The sequence below is a fragment of the Coptis chinensis genome, chromosome 4 (assembly GCF_015680905.1).
Source record: "Coptis chinensis isolate HL-2020 chromosome 4, ASM1568090v1, whole genome shotgun sequence".
NCBI lineage: Eukaryota > Viridiplantae > Streptophyta > Magnoliopsida > Ranunculales > Ranunculaceae > Coptis > Coptis chinensis.
The window spans coordinates 101,441,193-101,461,776 of NC_141459.1; the positions used below are offsets into that span (position 1 = coordinate 101,441,193).

General features: G+C 37.9%; 1 protein-coding gene across 1 annotated transcript; it reads right to left on the reverse strand.

Moving 5' to 3' along the window:
• Positions 1-2,069: 2,069 nt before the first annotated feature.
• Positions 2,070-10,088, reverse strand: LOC147506326 (alpha carbonic anhydrase 1, chloroplastic-like). The gene is made up of 6 exons (XM_086604238.1): positions 9,927-10,088; positions 9,199-9,404; positions 8,943-9,055; positions 2,789-2,891; positions 2,535-2,699; positions 2,070-2,284 (listed from the first exon to the last, which is right to left on the reverse strand). Exons 1-6 carry the CDS (start codon positions 10,069-10,071, stop codon positions 2,159-2,161), a joined length of 858 nt encoding a protein of 285 aa, XP_086460364.1. The 5' UTR covers positions 10,072-10,088; the 3' UTR covers positions 2,070-2,158.
• Positions 10,089-20,584: the final 10,496 nt, after the last annotated feature.

Genomic DNA, 20,584 nt, shown 5'->3' on the forward strand with positions numbered 1-20,584 from the left:
AACACAAATTAAAACATGCATATGCTGATATGCTAGTACAAAGTTGAATGTTTGAATAGGTAACTGCTAATTTACAAACTCTACCACATGTCAATCAATCTGGATTAGATTTATATAGCGTTAGATCAATCAGTATCTTTGAGTCGTAGTTTCCTAATTGGAATCAACTTAGATTAGATTTATATAGATATCAGATATAATTATATATATAATTATATATATATATATATATATATAAGGATTAATATCAATGGAATCAAGACGTATTATTAAAAGATAAAAGATAAAATTGTTTTTATCCTTTATAATAGCTTATTCCTTTTTAGTCCTTTATAATAGCTTATTCCTTTTTAGTTTAGTTTAGAGTAAGTAGGACTCTTAAAATAAATTGATTTATGACAGTAGGATCATCCCAAAACTGCTTTCTCCCCGACCGTTGTTTTTATCCTTTATAATAGCTTATTCCTTTTTAGTTTAGTTTAGAGTAAATAGGACTCTTAAAATAAATTGATTTATGACCGTAGGATCATCCCAAAACTATTTTCTCCCCGACCGCTCGATATAAACACATAAAAAGACCAAACTGCTTTTTATATAGATATACAGACCAAATATTTATACACTCTCTGATAGTTTCCAGTGCATTAGTATTAGTGCATTAGTATTACTATGATATGGTTGCTTATACTCATACACATATACACCTTTGATTTGTTTAGGGCTGGGTTACTTGACATTAAATTTTTTTTATCAAACATTCTCGTCTGACAGTCCACATATATAGCATCCTCACTGCATGGAGGAACATTGGGTGACCCCAATTAATATATATCTGAAATACTTCTCGTTGTTCTGCATTATATCCTTGGTCTGCAATTCACTGGAATACGATCGGAGCTCCATCATGGCCAGGCAAGCAAATGTCTCCTCTGCAAGTTGATCAAATAGATCTTGTGCACACATAGAAACTTATAAGTGATATGCAATAGTTTACTTCACCGGCAATATGAAATTCTAATCTGCCCTGGTAATACGAGTCCCATAATTTCCTTCATAAACAAGCACCATGAGAAATGATGAAATAGTGATATAGTCTATACTTGACAGAAATAAATCAGATATGTAGAGAATTGACAATTTGACACTAGCGAGATATTAGCATCCGCGGAAGAGTGGACTAGATGTAGCTTGGCGAAACATAACTGTTACCAAGAAAGTTTAATTGTTACTGTTTTTTTTATTAAACAAGCTAGTATATTTCTATCTCAAGGGACAAGAAACTCACCAAGACAGTCTCCCATATTGGAAGTTGCACCGGTAGGAAACTTATTCCAAAAATATATTTATTGTTAAGTAACAAGAAAATCAAATTGATATAACAAATATATCATGAACAAACATTTAGTTCAACAAATGAACTTAATTTACCAAAGAAGAATCTGTCTCAAGTTGTTAGGAATATATAATTTAAATGTATTTGTTCTTTACCAATCACCAAACAGTACAAACCGTATCTTTTGTCTTGTAAGTATCTTGTACTTTTTTGTTAAATCCAAGCCTAGTGTAGAAACACTATGTCCTTAAGATATATTTTCTCCCTCATAGTGTTTGAAGGTTGATGGAAAACTGTTTCCCAAGATAGAACGTATTTCCTTCTATAGAAAGCTAACACTCCAATTCTATAGAATCAGCGAACACAACATAGTATTTGACTAAGAACAGAAGGAGAAGAGAAAAATAAGAAATGTGTGATATGATGTGTCTTTCTCTCCAAATTTATCTACTATTTATAGGTGAGAAGTGTCTTTTCAAAACAAGTTAGCCACCTCTTTGAAAAGTCACATGTTTCGAAATGACGCACCATTTCGGCATAAAGTACTATTTCGAACTAGTGTCTATTTCAAAAGGTCGCACCTTTTCGACATAAAACATTATTTCGAACCAGTGCCTATTTCGAAAAGTCGCACATTTTCGGCATAATGCAGTGTTTCCAACCAGTACACTATTTGAAAAATGTTTTTATCTCTTTACGTAATGTTTAGTGAAACCCATTTCATATCTCAAGTGGGATTACTTGGGAGACAATTGCTACGACTTAACCACATTGCTAGATTAGAATATTTGGAAAATCAATTCATGACAATAGATTTGATGAGTTCTAAGATGTGGAAGATGTCTCGACGTATCTTCCATTTGGTGGTTGTGCAGGCCTTGAATTGTATTTGCATGACTCATCTAAAGGAGCTTTAAGAGCTTCTTCCTGTTCAATCGTCATCTCTCTCACCTACAACAATGCACAGAAGTTAGGAACAAATTAAACTAGGTTCGTATATTCATGTATGTATACGATATATATATATTTCCATTCATATATACTTTTTGTGAAATTGTGGCTTTCTCTAGCTATATGTTTACTTCAAATAAGCACCCCCTGGCTAATAATGTTGTATGTTAACCTATAACTTTCCGTGCACTTGTTCACCAAAAACCAACACAAGAACACAGACCTATTTATTCCTTCCAAGTAACAGTACCTCCACAAGGACGTTCCACAAAACATTCTCACTGCACGGAGTGGTGAGAGACCCCCAGTATCTGAAATAGTTTTTGGTGGTCTGCAATATACTAGTAACCTTTACAAGTTCAATTGGAATTCGACCAGATGCCTCCCGTGCCAGTTGATCAAGCTGACATATGATCTGCATAGGTCCCAGTGAATCTTTAATTAAGTACCATACTTTGCCGCAAAAAATTAATAATGACATATGGTGATATATATTGTCATCACCTGATCGAGAAATGGATCAGATGCACCACATTCATAGAGGATTGCCATCACAGTGATATTACCATCTTCTGATGCGTGGACCATATGAAACTCGGCATCATAACTGGTATTACAGGAGTGTTAAGCAACTAATCTAACTCAACAAAACGAAATAGATTTTAGAGAAAATGAGTACGTAAACCAAGTGTTTATATATCTTTATAGTGTCGGGCATCAGATTTAAACAGATCCTTTCAGTGCCCAGTCTGTTTTTCTCTTCGCTGTCCTTCCAAGTCGTAAGTATGGTAACTGGGAAGTGTTATTCCTATTAACTTATCGATCTGGTCATCATGCTCTAGTTTTACATGTATGTAAGTATGTATGTATATAGTTGTTATTTGTTAGTGTTGGGGATTATACCAATACCAATCGATTCCCCCACTACACAGATAACTCGTATATGGAAACAATTCAACTCCGGACAAAATCTAAATATCAACTACAACCTATACTAACATGCCCAACTCGCTAAACAACTATCAACAACAAATAATAATGCAAAACAGTAAAGGCAAACCACAAAACAAAGATTTACCGTGGTTCGGTCAATGATGCCTACTTCCACAAGAGCCAGTTCTTTATAAAGTGGGAAGGAAGATTACAATCTCTCCTTTCAGTCTCTCACCTTACTAGATCACTCTTATCTCTTTACAGGGTTATATCTCTATAAAGGTTATTTCTCAAACTTGATAGCTTTCAAGATTGGGTTTCTCTCTCTTTGTTTTAGTCTGGATTCCAATCCTTCTGACTTGGTTGGTTAGGTTTTCCAAAACCTTGATTTTTGGTTTTTTTATCTCCAAAAACCAAATTTCGTATATCTTGAGAAAGCGAAGCCCACGAAAAGTTAGACACTGGGCGCTTCTTTGAGCTGGCGCTTCTTTGAGCGCTGGTCGCTTCAAACACGGAGTCACGAGGCTGGTGCGCTTTTTGAGCGAAGCGCTGGTCGCCAAACACCGGATCGATTCAAAGGCACGAGCGTAGGGCGCCTCCACCGAGCCTTGCGCTCGCTCGACATATCAACGCCCGACATATATCGTTTCTCTCAAAGCTCGTTTCTCTCCTCATGTGAGGGATAACAACAATCTCCCCAACAAAGCGGTGAGGGGGATACCTCCATGCAATTTCCAAATCAACGGGGAGGAGTCCGCTACCATTCCGGGATAGCATAGACAACAATATCAAACTTACCTTTCGGTAAGACTTTGGTCATCATATCCGACCCGTTCTTGTCGGTATGGATCTTCTCGATACACAAATGCTTGTCTTCGAGTACTTCTCTAATCCAATGATAACGCACGCGTATGTGCTTGGATCTATAATGAAAACTCGGATTCTTGCTCAAGTGGATGGCGCTCTGACTGTCATATTGAACTACAAACTGTTTCTGCTTTAGCCCTAGTTAGTTGAAGAACCTCTTCATCTATAGCATCTCTTTGCAACACTCGCTGGTCGCAATATACTCTGGCCAGAAGTGGAGAGGGCAACACACTTTTGCAACTTTGATTGCCAAGAAACCGCCCCCGCAAAAGTAACCGGATAACCGGAGGTGGACTTCATCGAAGTCAACATCACCGCCATGTCCGTGATCGATTGTAGCCTTCAAGTAAGGGCTTACTTCCACCAAAGCACAAACACGATTTGGAAGTGCCCTTGAGATATCTCAATATCCACTTAACACCTTCCCAATGTTCTTTACCCGATTTGATGTAAATCGCTTACAACACCAAACGGCGAAAAGCAATATCCGGTCTAGTACACACCATGGCATACAACAACCGCCATCATGCGCGGATGCATAAGGAATCTTTTTCTATCCGACTCTGCTCATGCTCACCCTTAGGACACATCTCTTTGGTCGTGAACCGCCACCAAGCGGATAACCGATCGGCCCGGCTTTGATCCATGTTGAATTTCTTCAACACCTTCTCAATGTAGCTTTCTTGAGAAAGCCACAACTTTCCACTCTTTTTCACACGAAAGTGATCCGTGATCCCAAGTATCTGTTTTGTTTTGACCTAAATCCATCATCTCAAAGGACTTACTCAAGTCTTTCTTCAAATTTTGATATCTTGTTGATGTTTGGGCCAACTATCAACATATCATCCACATACAGCAATAGTACTATGAAATCCCCATCTGAAAATTTCTGAACAAACGCACAATGATCGGAAGTAGACTTCTTGTATCCTTGCTTCACCATAAAGGAGTCAAACTTTATGTACCACTGTCTCGGTGCTTGCTTCAACCCATACAAGCTCTTTATCAGCTTGCATACTAGGTGCTCCTTGCCTTTGACCTCAAACCCCTCTGGCTGGTCCATGTAGACATCTTCTTCAAGGTCTCTATGAAGAAAAGCTGTCTTAACATCTAGCTGCTCAACCTCTAAGTTCATACTTGCGGCCATACCCAATACCACCCGGATAGAAGTCATTTTCACTACAGGAGAGAAAATCTTATCAAAGTCAATCCCTTTCCTTTGACCGAATCCCTTCACAACAAGGCGAGCTTTGTGCCTTGGGTGAGGATTGTTCTCCTCATGCTTGACTTTGTATATCCACTTATTCTTGAGAACTTTTCTCCCTGTGGGTTTCTCAACTAACTCATAAGTGTGATTCTTATGCAAAGAATTCATCTTGTCATGCATGGCCTTCAACCACTTTTCTTTGTCTGTACCTTCAAGTGCCTCTTGATAGTACATAGGTTCTCCACCATCCGATAGTAGCACGTACGTATGTGGTGGATACCTGGTTGAAGCTAGTCTCCCTCTATCAGACCTCCTTGCCCCATCTACTGGTGCCCCAGGATGATGCACTTCTGCTTGCTCTGGTGGTGGTTCATGCATCTCATCTACATCTTCTATACTAATAGGTGTTATCCCATCATGAGCAATAGGATTCTCATCATGAGCTTCAAACTCATGGTTCTCTGCATTCTCAATGCCTTCTCGCGACGTTCCACAAGAGGAAGGAACTTCTCGGTTCAATCAACAAGATCATTGGTGAAAGCCTGTAGCTTCTCACCCTCCTCAAAGTCTGATATGGTTTGGTCTTCTAAGAACACAACATCTCGACTTCGGATTATCTTCTTGTTAATCGGATCATAGAGTTTGTAACCAAACTTTTCATCTCCATAACCAGAAAAATGCACCGCTTGGCTTTGTCATCAAGCTTGATCTCTCATCCTTCCGGAATATGCACAAATGCCCCGCACCCAAATACTCTCAAGTATCAATAATCAACATCTCGCCGACCATACTCTCTCCGGATAATCACTATTCGTGAGGCTTTGCCGGGCGACGGGTTGATCACATGCACTATGCAGACGATTGCTTCTACCCAAGAGCTTCTAGGTAACTTAGAGTGAGATAGCATGCATCTCATCCCTCTACAATGGTACGGTTCATTCTCTCTCGCTATTCCATTCATTTGCGGTGTCTTGGGAACGGTCCGCTCATGACGATTTAATCCCATGACTCGCAATACTCTTCAAATGGCCCAATGTACTCACCCCCATTATCCGAGAATACACTTCAACAACTTCCGGTCTCTCTTTCCACCATGTTGTGGAATTTCTTAAACACGCCAAGTACTTCATCCTTGGTCTTCAGACTATAGGCCCATATCTTTCTTGACGCATCATCAATGAATGTCAAGAAGTACGAAGCTCCCTGGTGGGACTTTACTCTCATAGGACCACATAAGTCTGTGTGCACTAGTTCAAGGACAGTGTCCTTTCTGTGAGACGGGAATCTTTGGAAAGACACCCTGTATTGCTTTCCTACAAAACAGTGAGTACATGTATTTAAATGTGTACCTTTAATGTCTGGCCCAGCCTTTTGCTTAGCAAGAACTTCCATCCCTTTTATGCCTATGTGACATAGTCTCTTGTGCCACAGTTCAGATGAAGCTTCTTCTTCTGCCGCATTCGCTTCTGCTTTACACAAACTAGCCTGTGTTTTGTAAAGAGAGCAAGTTTTCTTTCCTCTGGCTGCTACAATGGAACCTCTGCTCAGTTTCCATACCCCGTTACCAAACGAGTTTACAAAGCCATCGTCATCTAATTTCCTAGCCGAAATTAGGCTTAACCGTATGTCAGGGACATGTCTTACATCCTTGAGTGTCAAGGTGTAGCCGACATTGGTTTCTACATGAACATCTCCAATGCCTATAATCTTCGAGACTCCACTGTTACCCATCCTTACTTCACCATATTCACCACAGCTGTAGGTAGTGAAGAATCCCCTCGCGGTGTGTGAAGTGATAGGATGCTCCTCAGATCTATCACCCACTCAGATCCCCGACATGAGGTACTAAGACAAAGACACACCACAACCGACACAATTCCCACTAGGTCGCCGACTAGTGCGGTAGTATATCTCACTGTGTTTCCGTTCTTTTGCACCATGTCTTCATGTACACAGTTATTCTTCTCATCCCTCTTCGTTCTTCGACTCATATCCGAAGTGTCCTTTGGTGGCATAACAATAGTAACATTGCCTCTTTGCCTTAGGAGTTCTAGCTTCACCCCTAGATTTACTTCGCCATCACCTCTAGAACGAGATGGTTTTCTGTTTCGACCTCTCCCCGTTTTCTCGGAAAAGGATCTCGAGTGAGAGGAGCCGCTTCTTGCACTCCTTCTAGTCTCCTCATTGAAAAAAACGCGTGGTAGCCATCTCCATGGTAACAATTCCATCCTTGGTCGCTCCATGTAGAGAAACCGCTAATGTCTCCCAACATTCGGGTAAAGAGCCTAATAGAAACAAAGCCTCAACTTCGCCTCCCAAATTGATCTTCATCAAATGCATCCGATTGATGATATTCTCAGACTTCATTAAGATGCTCGGACATGAAGAACCTTCTTGGTACTTTCGCGGTTCCGCAAACTTCTTAATGACTAGCACTTTGTTTCCACCCGACTTCCCTCTCATAAAGGTCTTCGAAGTTTCTTCCATTGATCGAAGGTCAGTAGTCTCGAGACACATGATGAAAGACACCGCTCGCCAATCCACTATCGAATGTATCCAATCGCTTTTCGTCAGCTTTTTCCACTTCGGCCTCGGGCCTTTTTTGGTTTTACTCCCTCATTCTCAATGGGAAGTGCCAAGTCCTTGCAGTATAGCAAGTCTTCCATCTTGGCTTTCCAGATGGTGTAGTTCTTCCTATTCAAACTCATCATGCGAGTGTTCACGGAATGGTCCATCTCTACAAGTTATTTAACCTCAAATCTTCTCTCAGGAATTTCGTCAAACACCTTCTCACCAAGATTCGGATAACACCCTAGGCTATTCTAACCAAGGCTCTAATACCACTTGTTGGGGATTATACCAATACCAATCGATTCCCCCACTACACAGATAACTCGTATATGGAAATAATTCAACTCCGGACAAAATCTAATTATCAACTACAACCTATACTAACATGCCCAACTCGCTAAACAACTATCAACAACAAATAATAATGCAAAGCAGTAAAGGCAAACCACAAAACAAAGATTTACCATGGTTCGGCCAATGATGCCTACTTCCACAAGAGCTCAGTTCTTTATAAAGTGGGAAGGAAGATTACAATCTCTCCTTTCAGTCTCTCATCTTACTAGATCACTCTTATCTCTTTACAGGGTTGTATCTCTGTAAAGGTTATCTCTCAATCTTGATAGCTTTCAAGATTGGGTTTCTCTCTCTTTGTTTTAGTATGGATTCCAATCCTTCTGACTTGGTTGGTTAGGTTTTCCAAAACCTTGATTTTTGGTTTTTTTATCTCCAAAAACCAAATTTTCGGATTATCAGAAAGCGAAGCCCACGAAAGTTAGACACTGATCGCAGGCGCTAATCTTGCGCTGGTCGTGCAAAAACATCGAGATCGAAGATGGTCGACACTTCAAACACTGGAGTCACGAGTGCGGGTGTGCCCCTTTTGAGCGCGGGTCGCGTCCAAACACTGTACTGATTCAAAGGCACGAGCGTAGGTGCGCCTCCTCAGAGCGCAGGCGCGCTTTGACATATCCAACGCCGAATTAGCTCCGTTTCTCTCTAGCTCTGTTTCTCTCCTCATGTGAGGGATAACTCCAACAGTTAGCGCTTGCATCTAGTTAGACTAAGGGCCAAAAAGCTTACTAGCGTCCATCAATTGTGTGCTCGGAGGGCGTATGCCAGTGCAATCGCTTCAAAGTGTAGGTGTACTTGTTGCCATCGATAGTTACTTCTCCGACTTCTTTCCCAAATTGCAACTGAAGAAGAAGAAAAGAAACATCATGTCCTATAAAGTTAGACTATCATATGTACGTTCCGGCAGAGAACATTATAATATGATTCTTCCCAAGTGTACTTTAGATCTAAAAAGGAAAAGAAAATGATGAACAAAGACACAAACCTCAACATTGAACAGGTTGTTAATGAACGTAGCATTTGTATCATTATATACAGTGCTCAAGCTTCCCAAAGATGGATTAAAGATCAATTTATCCTTTACAATGTCTATGGGCGACTGAGCCATTCCGTTGGAGCATATATTGTAAGCTGGACTTAAACTCCCCCAATAGTCTGGACCAGTTGCACCACTATAACTGAAATTAAGACCTGAAACATGAAAAAATACAAATAAAATGAACGACGAAAGTTACAAGAACAGAGTTGATTAATTACATGAAATTTAAACTAATCGATAAGTACTGTGATGAGTGAGGACTTTGCGACGTAAAGCGAGTCAAACTATATTGTACATGCCAAAAGAAAAAGTTAAATTCATTTATAAAAGTTAGAACATCATGAGTTGACATATGGTCAGACTCTTTTCCAAGAAGTATATACACAATATTGAAATTGGCCCTGATTGTTACATCAACTAACAATATGTGTGCAAAGACTTCAAAAGAAGAATAGAGGGAGAGAGGTGAGTCTGTGTGCGTGATTTAGTCAAATAGTCACTACAACATTTTTGCCAGTTTGGAACGGAGGTGCTCCTCTTTGTTGTGTTCTGTGCCCTCGTTTCAGAAACGCAGAATATATCAAACGCATGAAGTCCGTTTCAAACTCACAAAAAAGAGGTAGTGTTTCGCAGCTCATCCTTTTACATCATTTCAAAAGCTTTGTTATTCTTACCCTCTGCCAGAGTGAACCAGATTAATGCCGCGACACTAGTACTGATGAATATGGTCAAAAGATTGGCCATTGTTATTGAAATCCAAGTTTCAAGTTGAATGATACATAAAGTTGAACTAAATATAAAAGAGGTACTAAAGATCATATTCAAATGTGAAATTTCAATAGACAGCTAGCTTATGCATGGATTTTATATCAATATTTTGACTCATGGACGGTAACAAGTAACAACTAACAACGACACAACACTACAACTTGAGTACTCTGATCTGATGCCTTTGAAGCCCAGGCAGCCAGTTCATGAAGCCTCCCCTATAAAAGACCTACTCAACCAAATAAATTTGAAGTTTCCTATAGCCTCCCCTATAAAAGACGTACTCAACCAAATTAATTTAAAGTTCCTATAGAGTTCAAAGTAGCTAAAGTGTATATATATATATACCCGTTCAACGAACAGGGACCGTTTTCATATATTTGTTTTGATTTTTGTTAATTTTTTATAATTGAAGTTTATAAATTACTATGTACCAAAAATCTCAACTCTAAAATATTATAATTATTCAAGTTTTGATCAACCAAAATTTAGTGAAATATGCAACGACAAATTAGGTCGCCTCTTTTGGGAAGCTGTAAAAGAGGAGTAATTTTAACATATTATTATAAGTGAGAAATTCAACTATAAAAAACAATATCCAATTCCATGTAAAACATAATCTGTTGAAGATCATTAGAGAGGCACAAAAAATAAATCACAAATGATAGAAATCTTAGATGAAAACACAATTTTTTTTCAAAAGCCACCATTTGTTTTTCTGATCCTACATATATGAATTTGAACTTTAGAAGGATCCATATAATTTTAATTAGTATATTCACGGAATAGACACCTCTCTTCATATATCATTACAAAATGTTAGCAAACTGTTGTTCCATGAACGGGTGCAGATAATGAAATAGATATTTTTTGCTAAACATTTTAAATTTACTTGAAATTTTTATGTATAAAATGTATAAAATAAAGTTAAGCAACAAAATTTTAAACAATTTCATTCATGTGAATAAGATTACCCTTTTTCAAAATTTAGTATTTTTAAAAGAAAATAAATTTCTCATTAACAATCAACATTGTTTTCTTTTCTTGATTGGTTGATGAATGTATGTTATGAAGTAATTATTCTTGATTAACATTTTTTGAAAATTATCATGGTTACTTTCCAATAGTTCAAAACACCTGCAACCATACATATGCAATCTCATAAAGCTTTTGTTAATGTCAAAACCTTGGATAATGTAATTCAGATCATAAATGAAATATAGAATTAGTGTTGCAAACATATAAATATAAAAAAAGATGCATCTATATTACACACTTTACAATTATATTTGGTTTCCAGCAATCATTCTGATTAAGAAATAGTAGTACATTATTGACATCCATCAAAACCTCGAATTAACTTTCCTTCACGCCGAATGTAGACCCTCAAATGCTCCTAAGATCAAAGGTAAGATGCAAGTAGAAAAACATAGATAATATCGGGTGTTTGATCTGAAGATAATAATAGAAATATATGCATGTTTGCTGGAACTATGACATTTTTCTTTAAAAAAAATCATATAATAAGGCGTTTCTAAATACATTATTAAGCAATTAAAATTGATCACAGAAAGGGTTTCTACAACTAAAAGAACCATACATGTTATGAACCATCTTAAAATGTGTTGACAAATATAGTCAATGTACAACAATAGTGAGTCTTAAGAAAATCAAGCCTTTGCAAACTATCTAAAAACTCATTTTCTAAGGGGGATAAAAATGTTAATGAGCAAACAGTGTGCATAAATAGATTTCAGATAAGCTAGGACAAAAGAAAATATAGGCATGAAACCCAATAAAAAAAAAAAAAAAAAAAAAAACCCCTTCAGATAGCAAATATACACATGAAACCCAAATTAATCAACTCAAATCCAATGTGATACTACATTAGGCTTCATCATCCAATCACGCCAGTAGCATGAAAGTGGTGAATTGGTTCCAACAGAAAACATCAAATTAGAGCATCAAAAATTGTAATAGCAAATGTAGTACCTTCATCATTCACAGGAGAAATCGTATGTGGTGGATTCAATTAATTACTCTAAATAGTACTTTATCACTCTATCCTAAGCCTCATATGCAACTCTTGATCCATCAAGAACGACTTTCAAATGTGTGCAACAACCAAAGACCATACGTATATGTAGTACCCAATATTTTTATGGCACTGTTATCTGCAAAAACAACAAATAAAGTTCCCTCCTTGTTAAAGCAAATATGTGGGTGATCCTTAATACAGAGGAGGTAAGAAGAGAAAGATACGACAGTCATTCCAATTAATTCATCAGAAAAATGTGTGTTATTCTAATCAGATCCAAATATTAATCTAGTGGAGACAATCTTTAGACAAATCGTCAATCGAACATCTTGTTCAAGAAAACCTCAAGAATTGGCAATTAAACACCTTGTTGACAGTAAGTTTTCTTTTTTTACTAAAAAAAAAGAAAAAACAAACTGTAGGATTTTATCGATATCTCATGCATGATTCCTATGATATATACAATTAAGTTATACCACATGCATAAAATAGCGCAGCGGAAACAGAAGATCGTACCTTGGTCACAGCTTTCAATTTGAAGTTCCAAGCTTTGATCTACAGGAGAAGATGTTCTTGGCACACTCAAGATCTTCTTCTTCTTAACTTCTTCGGAGTCAAGTTCCAACCACTTAACGGGAAGCAACCTTTTTCACGAACCAAGAACCAAGAACTGACAATGGCTGGGAGGATACCACCTATGGAATCTCCACAAATTATTGGCTTCTACTTTAGAAAATGTTAGAGGCTGCCATTAAAGGAGAGAGAGCTTTTTCTTGTTGTAGGATGATTAATATGTGAGAGGTGGGGGTCTATTTATGAGGTTCCCACCTCCTCAATATCGATAGGATAGAGTCTTATACTCATCTAATATCGATAGGATAGAGTCATATACTCATCTAATATCCGATAGGATGAGTCCTATACTCATCTAATATCGATAGGATATAGTCATATACTCATCTAATATCCGATAGGATAGAGTCCTATACTCATCTAATATCAGATAGGATAGAGTCCTATACTCGATGGTTTATCCTTATCTTGGTGGGCGCCTATCCAACCTTATTTCCAACATCTCCCACTCGCCCAACGGGCGAAGAAGAAGGTTTCTAAGAGAAACATTAAAGTAGAATGCTTAGCCATTTGTGTGTCTCACACGGCAAATGGTTCGTGTGACCCTAGCACACGTATCATGATATCGTGGAAGTAGCAAGTCGCAATGAAAAGCACGATACGTGATCTACCATGAAAGTGATCTTAAAGAAGATGAATCCGAAAACCTAATATCCGGGAGAGTGTGTGTATACCCCAAGATCTGTTTGTTTCATCACTTTGACAAATAGCACTCATCCCTATGAGTCCACACCATAAAGTCAAAAACGTATCACATGATTCACAATTATCATCAATTGTCCTGGCCAGGTATAATCCCAGTGATTGTGTGATAAACCTTCAGTTCTTTTACCCTTTGCATGCAAGTCATTGTCGTTAGAGTTCTACCAACTTCCCAGTATGCATCCAGTCAGCCTTTTAGTAAGAGCTTGTGGGGAGCAAACCAAAGTTAAGAGTAGTCCTCTTATTTTCTTGACAAGGTCAAAATTTCAAGGAGGGTACCATTTGATATGTTTTAAACAAAAAATATATCAATAGAGCTCACATAGCAAGAATTTTAGGGATATTTCTTTTCTTGCTCTCAGGTGGTCAACTATACACATGTTGTGTGAAAACATGTCATGGCAAGAGTATCTAATTTGTTTACTCAACAATAGATATCTGTATGTCCACTCATACCATGCAAGTGTTGTCATCCCTAATGACAATTCCAAGAATACTATGCTCCCACTTGGCAACAACCGTTTGTAGGTTTAGGCGAGAATCTTCCCTATGAAGCTGTTTCTTCTTATCCAATTATAAGAAGGGGCATGACTCGCACTAGGTCCACCCTTCCTATAAGGTTTAGTGACTTGTCAAGCTAAACTCCCACTGTTTAAAATGGAAGTGACTGTTCATGTGAGTGAACCAACCAACCCTACCGACATACATATGAGATGATGATAAACAAGATAATGAGAATGCAATCGATCCGAAAGAATGCACTTTTATTCATTAAACCATCAAAGTGTTCTTAACATAATCACATCCTCTTTAACCCAAGCATTTTTACATGTGCAAGAAAGAGTTCCTTTGGAATAGGTTTGGTCGGTGGATCCCAAACCATCCGATCGGTGGATATATGTTGTAGAAGAACCACTTTCTTCTTCGAGATCATTTGTCGTGACGTAGTGGTATTTTAACTCTATATGCTTGGTTCTTCCATGGTACTTTGGATCTTTAGCATATGCAAAAGCAGCCATGCTGTCAGTCCAGATGTTAACTGGTTCAGCAGCTCTTGAGAACACTGACAAGTGTTTGATGAATCGTCTGACCCACACAGCCTCCTGTGTGGCAGAGCAACATGCAATATACTCAGCTTCCATAGTTGAAAGTGCTATGGAAGTTTGCTTCTTGCTACTCCAGGATATAGCACCTCCATTCATTATGTAGGTATATTCTGAAGTTGACTTCCTCTCATCAAGGTCTCCAGCCCAATCAGCTTAAGATCTTTCCCTTGGTAGACAAGTGAGTAGTCCACGGTGCCTTTTAGATACCTCATTATCTTCTTGACAGCCTTCCAGTGTGCGACCCCAGGATTTGTTTGGAACCTTGATACTAACCCAACTGCATAGCAGATGTCTGGCCTTGTACACAACATTGCATACATAAGGCTTCCGACTACGCTTGAGTATGGTACATTTTTCATAGCCTGAGTTTCAGTAGGATTCTTGGGAGACATTTTAGAACTCAAAGACTCTCCTAGACTTACTGGGAGATCCACTTGCTTACAATCAGTCATGTTGAATCTTTCCAAAACCTTCTTGATATATGTCTCCTGAGACAAAGATAACAAGCGTTTGGGCCGATCACGAGTTATTTTAACTCCTAAGACATAACTATCTTCACCCATGTCCTTCATTTCGAAGTTTAATGACAACCACTCCTTAGTGGAATTTATCAATGCCTTATTGTTACCTGCTAACAAAATGTCATCCACATATAGAGATAGAATCACAAAACCATTTTTAGATGTCTTGACATATACGCAATGGTCCTCATTTACCATTTCGAATTTGTCTTGAAGCATTGCTTCATGGAATCTCAGATTCCACTGTCTAGAGGCCTATTTTAAACCATATATGGATCTGTTCACTTTACACACTTTGTGTTCCCCGACCTTTGATTGAAAAAAACCGATTGGGTTGATCCATATAGATTTCCTCTTGTAATTCTCCATTGAGAAAAGCAGTTTTGACATCCATCCGTAAAGCTCTAAATCTAAATGGGCAACCATTGACAAGAGGGAGACGATATGGAGGCAAATCTCACTATTCTTGGTGAGAAGGTGTCCTCATAGTCTATTCCTTCTTTTGGGTGTAACCTTTTGCAACAAGCCTAGCTTTGAATTTGTCTATGTTCCTTCCCATTTTTCTTGATCTTGAGAACCCACTTGTTCCCAATAGATATCCTGTTTGGAGGTAGATCAACTAAGTCCCATACTTTGTTTTTCTTCATCCACTCCAATTCTTCCTTCATAGCTTCCATCCACTTACTTGTATTGGACCTTAAATAGCCTCCTTGAACGTTTTAGGTTCATCAGATATTTCTGTAAGTGCATTGGTCATATTTATCTCCCCTTCAATCTCAAACCGACGTTTGGGGATATGGCCTCTAACACTCTTACGAGCTTGGGATTGATCAATTATTTGACCAATGCCATTGTTACTAGAATCAGGGTTGATGAAAGTTTCATCTTCGCCTTGTTCATCGCCAGTTATAAGGTTATCAACTTCAGAAAGTTGTATATCCTTATCAACCTCACCCCTCATTGGGTATTGATCCTCTAAGAATCGACATTACGCGGCTTCTATTTCGCGGACATGCCCTTGAGTATCCTCCCCTAGGAAGACATACCCCTTAGAAGTCTCACTGTATCTTAATAAAGATACACTTCTTTCCAGGAGCACTCAACTTTCCAAATTCTAGATTTTGAGAAGTGACAAAGGCAGCACACCCCCATGGTCTAAGGTAGTTCAAAACGGGTTGTCTACCAGTCCATAGTTCATAGGGTGTTTTGTCAACAGTTTTTTGAAGGAACTAGGTTAAGTATGTAAATAAAAAGCCGTTAACAATGCATCACCCCAAAATGAGATAGGCAAGTTAGCCTCGAGCCATCATAGATCTAACCATGTCCAAATAGGGTTCTATTCCTTCTCTCGAGAGACACCATTATTTTGGCGAGGGTATAAGGAATAGTTAGCTGTCTAGCTATACCCTTATTTTCACAGAGTTCCTTAAACTCATCGATTTAAAGATATTCACGCCCGAACTTGTTGGTTCTTAAGGCCTTTATTGTCCTATCAAGTTGATTCTCAACTAGGTTCTTGTACTTTTTAAAACAGTCCAAGGCGTCTGATTTGTGAGACATCAAGTACACGGTCTCATAACGTGTATAGTCATCTATGAAGGTAATGAAATACAAAGCCCCATGCCTTGCTGTTACATTCATTGGTTCACAGATGTCTGAGTGAATAAGTTGTAAAGGATAAGTTGCCCTTTGGGCTTTCCCAAAAGGTTTCTTGGTGGCTTTTCCAGAAGACAACTTTCATGACGTGTTTCCATTTTAACAGAGATTAAGTTACCTAACAACCCTCCCCTTGCTAAGCGGTCTATCCTACTGTGTCCAATATGTCCTAGTCTAGCATGCCACAATTGGCAACCATCCATTTTAGACATAAAAACTTCAGTTTGTGCTAAGTGTAATGTCATAAAAGAATTCATTAAATAAGCATGACCTATCAAACTGTTATTTAAAGATATCTCAAGCGAGTTCTGAGAAAAATTAAACACATAGAATTCTTGAAGTAATTTCAAAATTGATAAAAGATTTCTCCTAATTAAGGGTACAAAGAGTACTTCTTCAATAAGGATGGATCTCCCACTCGCAAAATCCAACCTACAAGTGCCTCGTGCCCAAAACATGATAAGAGAAATGGACTACACTTTGGTTTCCCATGTGGACTCTCCGAAGTTCCTTGTGGAAGTTTCGAAAATCTTCAAATAGGGACCTATCCCGGCTTATGTGGTCATTTGTCTTCTTGAATCTACAATCCAATATTGTGATGAATCAGACAAAGATGACAAGATTCAATTTATCACATTGGCGATTTTAAAGTAAAACTCACCTTCGGGGAGAAGGACATGCCCTAGCATAGTGTCCCATCCGATGATGACAACGGAAGCATTCAACACTAGTCATGTCTATCGACTTCCTAGGTTTCTTTTTGTTGTGGGTTAGGCTTGGCCTTTTCCTTGCCTTTCCCTTTTCCACTTTTCTTGTTCCAAGGAGCCTTCTTCCTCTTTTGGAGTTGACAACATTTGCTTCAGTTTGAACAAGGCGGGCTTTTCATTGAGAAGCCTTTGTTCCTCAAGCTCACATTTCCTTTGCACTTGTGCAAAGTTTGTGATATCTTGTCGTCATCGCGTCAAGATAAGACTAAATTGTTCCCAAGTTTTAGGTAAAGACCTAATGACAGGTTGAATTTGTTGTTCATTTGACGGACTCGTCAATGTCCCTTGGGCTAACTCAAAGAACCATGTTTTCATCACCGCGTGCAATGTTGTGTCATAGAGGTATGGGGCAATTTTGATAAATTTGTCAAAGCTCATTTGTAGCCTCTCCGGCGGTAAAGAGGTCGAGTTTCCCCAAGGTCCGCCTTTATCGCTTCCCATAGCTCTTTAGCCGATCCAAGGCCATCATACCGCATCATGAAGTCATTCCTCATGGTGCCAAGTATGGCAATTCGGGCAACATTATCTTTGCTTGTATACTCATTGTACTTTTTAAGTACAAAGCAGGTATAAGCGGACTTGTGTTAATCCTTCAGTGGTAGGTTCTCGCATCATCTCCGCTTATTACATCAATGACCTTCCTATCTGCTTTTGAATTAGCCTAACTTTCCTAGACCAAAGTTCGTAATTTTATCGTTTAACAAGTCCTTTTCAGGTAGCATAAACGGGATTTTCCATCGGGTGCCATTCTATCAAGTTTGAATTCCAAAAAATAAGATACTACGAATAAGAATCATCTCTTAAATTAAATCTAAGTAATCCAAACTTTCACATATGAGATGATCATGATAATCTACTAGCATGATTCTAGCCATTAAATAAAATCAATGCATTTGACTATCAATAACATAGAATATGCAAAAAATCTAGCACTTAAATTTCCATTTCATAAAATTGTTTCTACAAAAAAGAGTTTCCTATCTTTCAAAAAACAATGTAGAACTAAACAGAGCTAGTCAACCATGAACATAGAAGCGCCCCGGGTGCCTGTGGGAGTCATCCTCATCCTCGATCACTACTATCACCATTTGAAAATTACTAGCCACTTCCTCTGTTTCCCCCGTGAGGTGGAAAAATAAACCCCGATGACACATCATATGGATTTGGTTCCTTAGCATCGCCCCATAATCGATGATGTAGGAGAGATAAGTGGTCGAGCCTCATTCCTATCCTGAATAGGAGGACTGGGGCTCTTTGGTGTATATTCTCGGTGATGGTGGCTCTGTCTCTATCTTTATCGATTTCAAGACAAGACTTTGAAAGTTCTCCTATATTGCTTAGCAGTCATGCGTTTCTTGGAAGCCCATCTCCCAAGATCCGGGTTCGATTTTCCTACAAGTTTGGTCTATGTGACTTAGGCATTGTGCCTTAGTTTTCATATGACCGTTGATAGAAAAAACAAACAATTTTATATACATGCAATAGTAAAAATCCAGATTCAAATAATTATCGCATGGTAAAAATAAACATCCTAATGTCAATTTTTAATTGTGGAAAAATACATGTGGAAAAAAAATCCTAAAATTTATAGAGAAATAATCTTTAAATAAATTTCCATGTAAAAATTTCTAAGAAAAAAAAAATTTCCTAGAAAAAAAAATTTCCACTAATTATTTCCCATAAATAATTTATTTTGCAAAAAATTAAGCAATCTCTAATTAATTTTAAACAACCTAATTATTTAAAAATTAATTAAAAGATTTTGAAAAACCGCAGCTTTTTCAAAAAATTGTAGATCACAAGATCAAAACCGCCAAACAAAAGCATGCAAACCATGGAAAAACGGCTCGATGCCAATGTAGGATTTTATCGATATCTCATGCATGATTCCTACGATATATACAATTAAGTTATACCACATGCATAAAATAGCTAAATGAAACAGTAAGATCGTACCTTGGTCACAAACTTTCAATTTGAAGTTCCAAGCTTTGATCTACGTGAGGAGAAGATGTTCTTGGCACACTCAAGATCTTCTTCTTCTTAACTTTCTTTGGAGTCAAGTTCCAACCACTTAGCGGGAAGCAACCTTTTTCACGCTAACCAAGAACCAAGAACCGACAATGGCTAGGGAGGATACCACCTATGGAATCTCCACAAATTACCGACTTCTACTTTAGAAAATGTTGGAGGCTGCCATTAAAGGAGAGAGAGCTTTTCTTGTTGTTCGGATGATTAATATGTGAGAGGTGGGGGGTCTATTTATAGAGGTTCCCACCTCCTCAATATTGGATAGGATAGAGTCCTATACTCATCTAATATCAGATAGGATAGAGTCATATACTCATCTAATATCTGATATGATAGAGTCATATACTCATCTAATATCTGATAGGATATAGTCTTATACTCATCTAATATCAGATAGGATAGAGTCATATACTCATCTAATATCTGATAGGATAGAGTCCTATACTCATCTAATATCAGATAGGATAGAGTCCTATACTCAGTGGTTTATCTTTATCTTGGTGGGCGTCTATCCAACCTTATTTCCAACACAAACAAACAAACAAACAAAAAGAATCATAGTACATGCTCAAGCAAAAAAAGCAAATGAAAAACTTGGATTATTTCATATCGTTATCTAGCAGATTAATCTCCATGGAGAGGAAGAGTGTTATTAGGGGTTAGGAAAGAGGTATGATGGATTTGATGTGTTTTTTTGTTTGATTCTACGTAAAAATTCTAATTCTGTCTTTTTATTTTTTTTTTCGTAATTAATCTAAAAATAGAACTTCAAGTCATTACTTGACAAAAACAAAAATGATGCTACTGAAATTAAAGGAGAACATATCTTTAGTTCATACCGAATTCCACTTATTAAAAGAGGATGTTGGTGCCATTTCTCAAAAATAAATCTGGGAAATTAAGTTTGGAATTATGTGTACAATGCATATGATGCATGATCAAATATTTGATCAATGAGTCACAATTTAAGTGCTTTTAAAGAAATCTCAATAATTCATTGTCCAAAGGACTATCCTTTTTCAATCTATAGAGTAATCAAACCTTTTCAAATACATCAATTGAACTTATAGAAGTCTAAAAAATCAAAATCAAAAAATCAAAAAATCAAAA

Bases quoted from the DNA above. Each gene is read 5' to 3' on its own strand.
- LOC147506326 (XM_086604238.1), bottom strand. From the start codon at position 10,071: ATGATCTTTAGTACCTCTTTTATATTTAGTTCAACTTTATGTATCATT. The intron at 9,405-9,926 runs GTAAGAATAACA...TTCATGTTTCAG, and splicing joins CTGGTTCACTCTGGCAGAGG to GTCTTAATTTCAGTTATAGT. The intron at 2,892-8,942 runs GTAAGCTTTTTG...CTGTAATACCAG, and splicing joins CACACAATTGATGGACGCTA to TTATGATGCCGAGTTTCATA.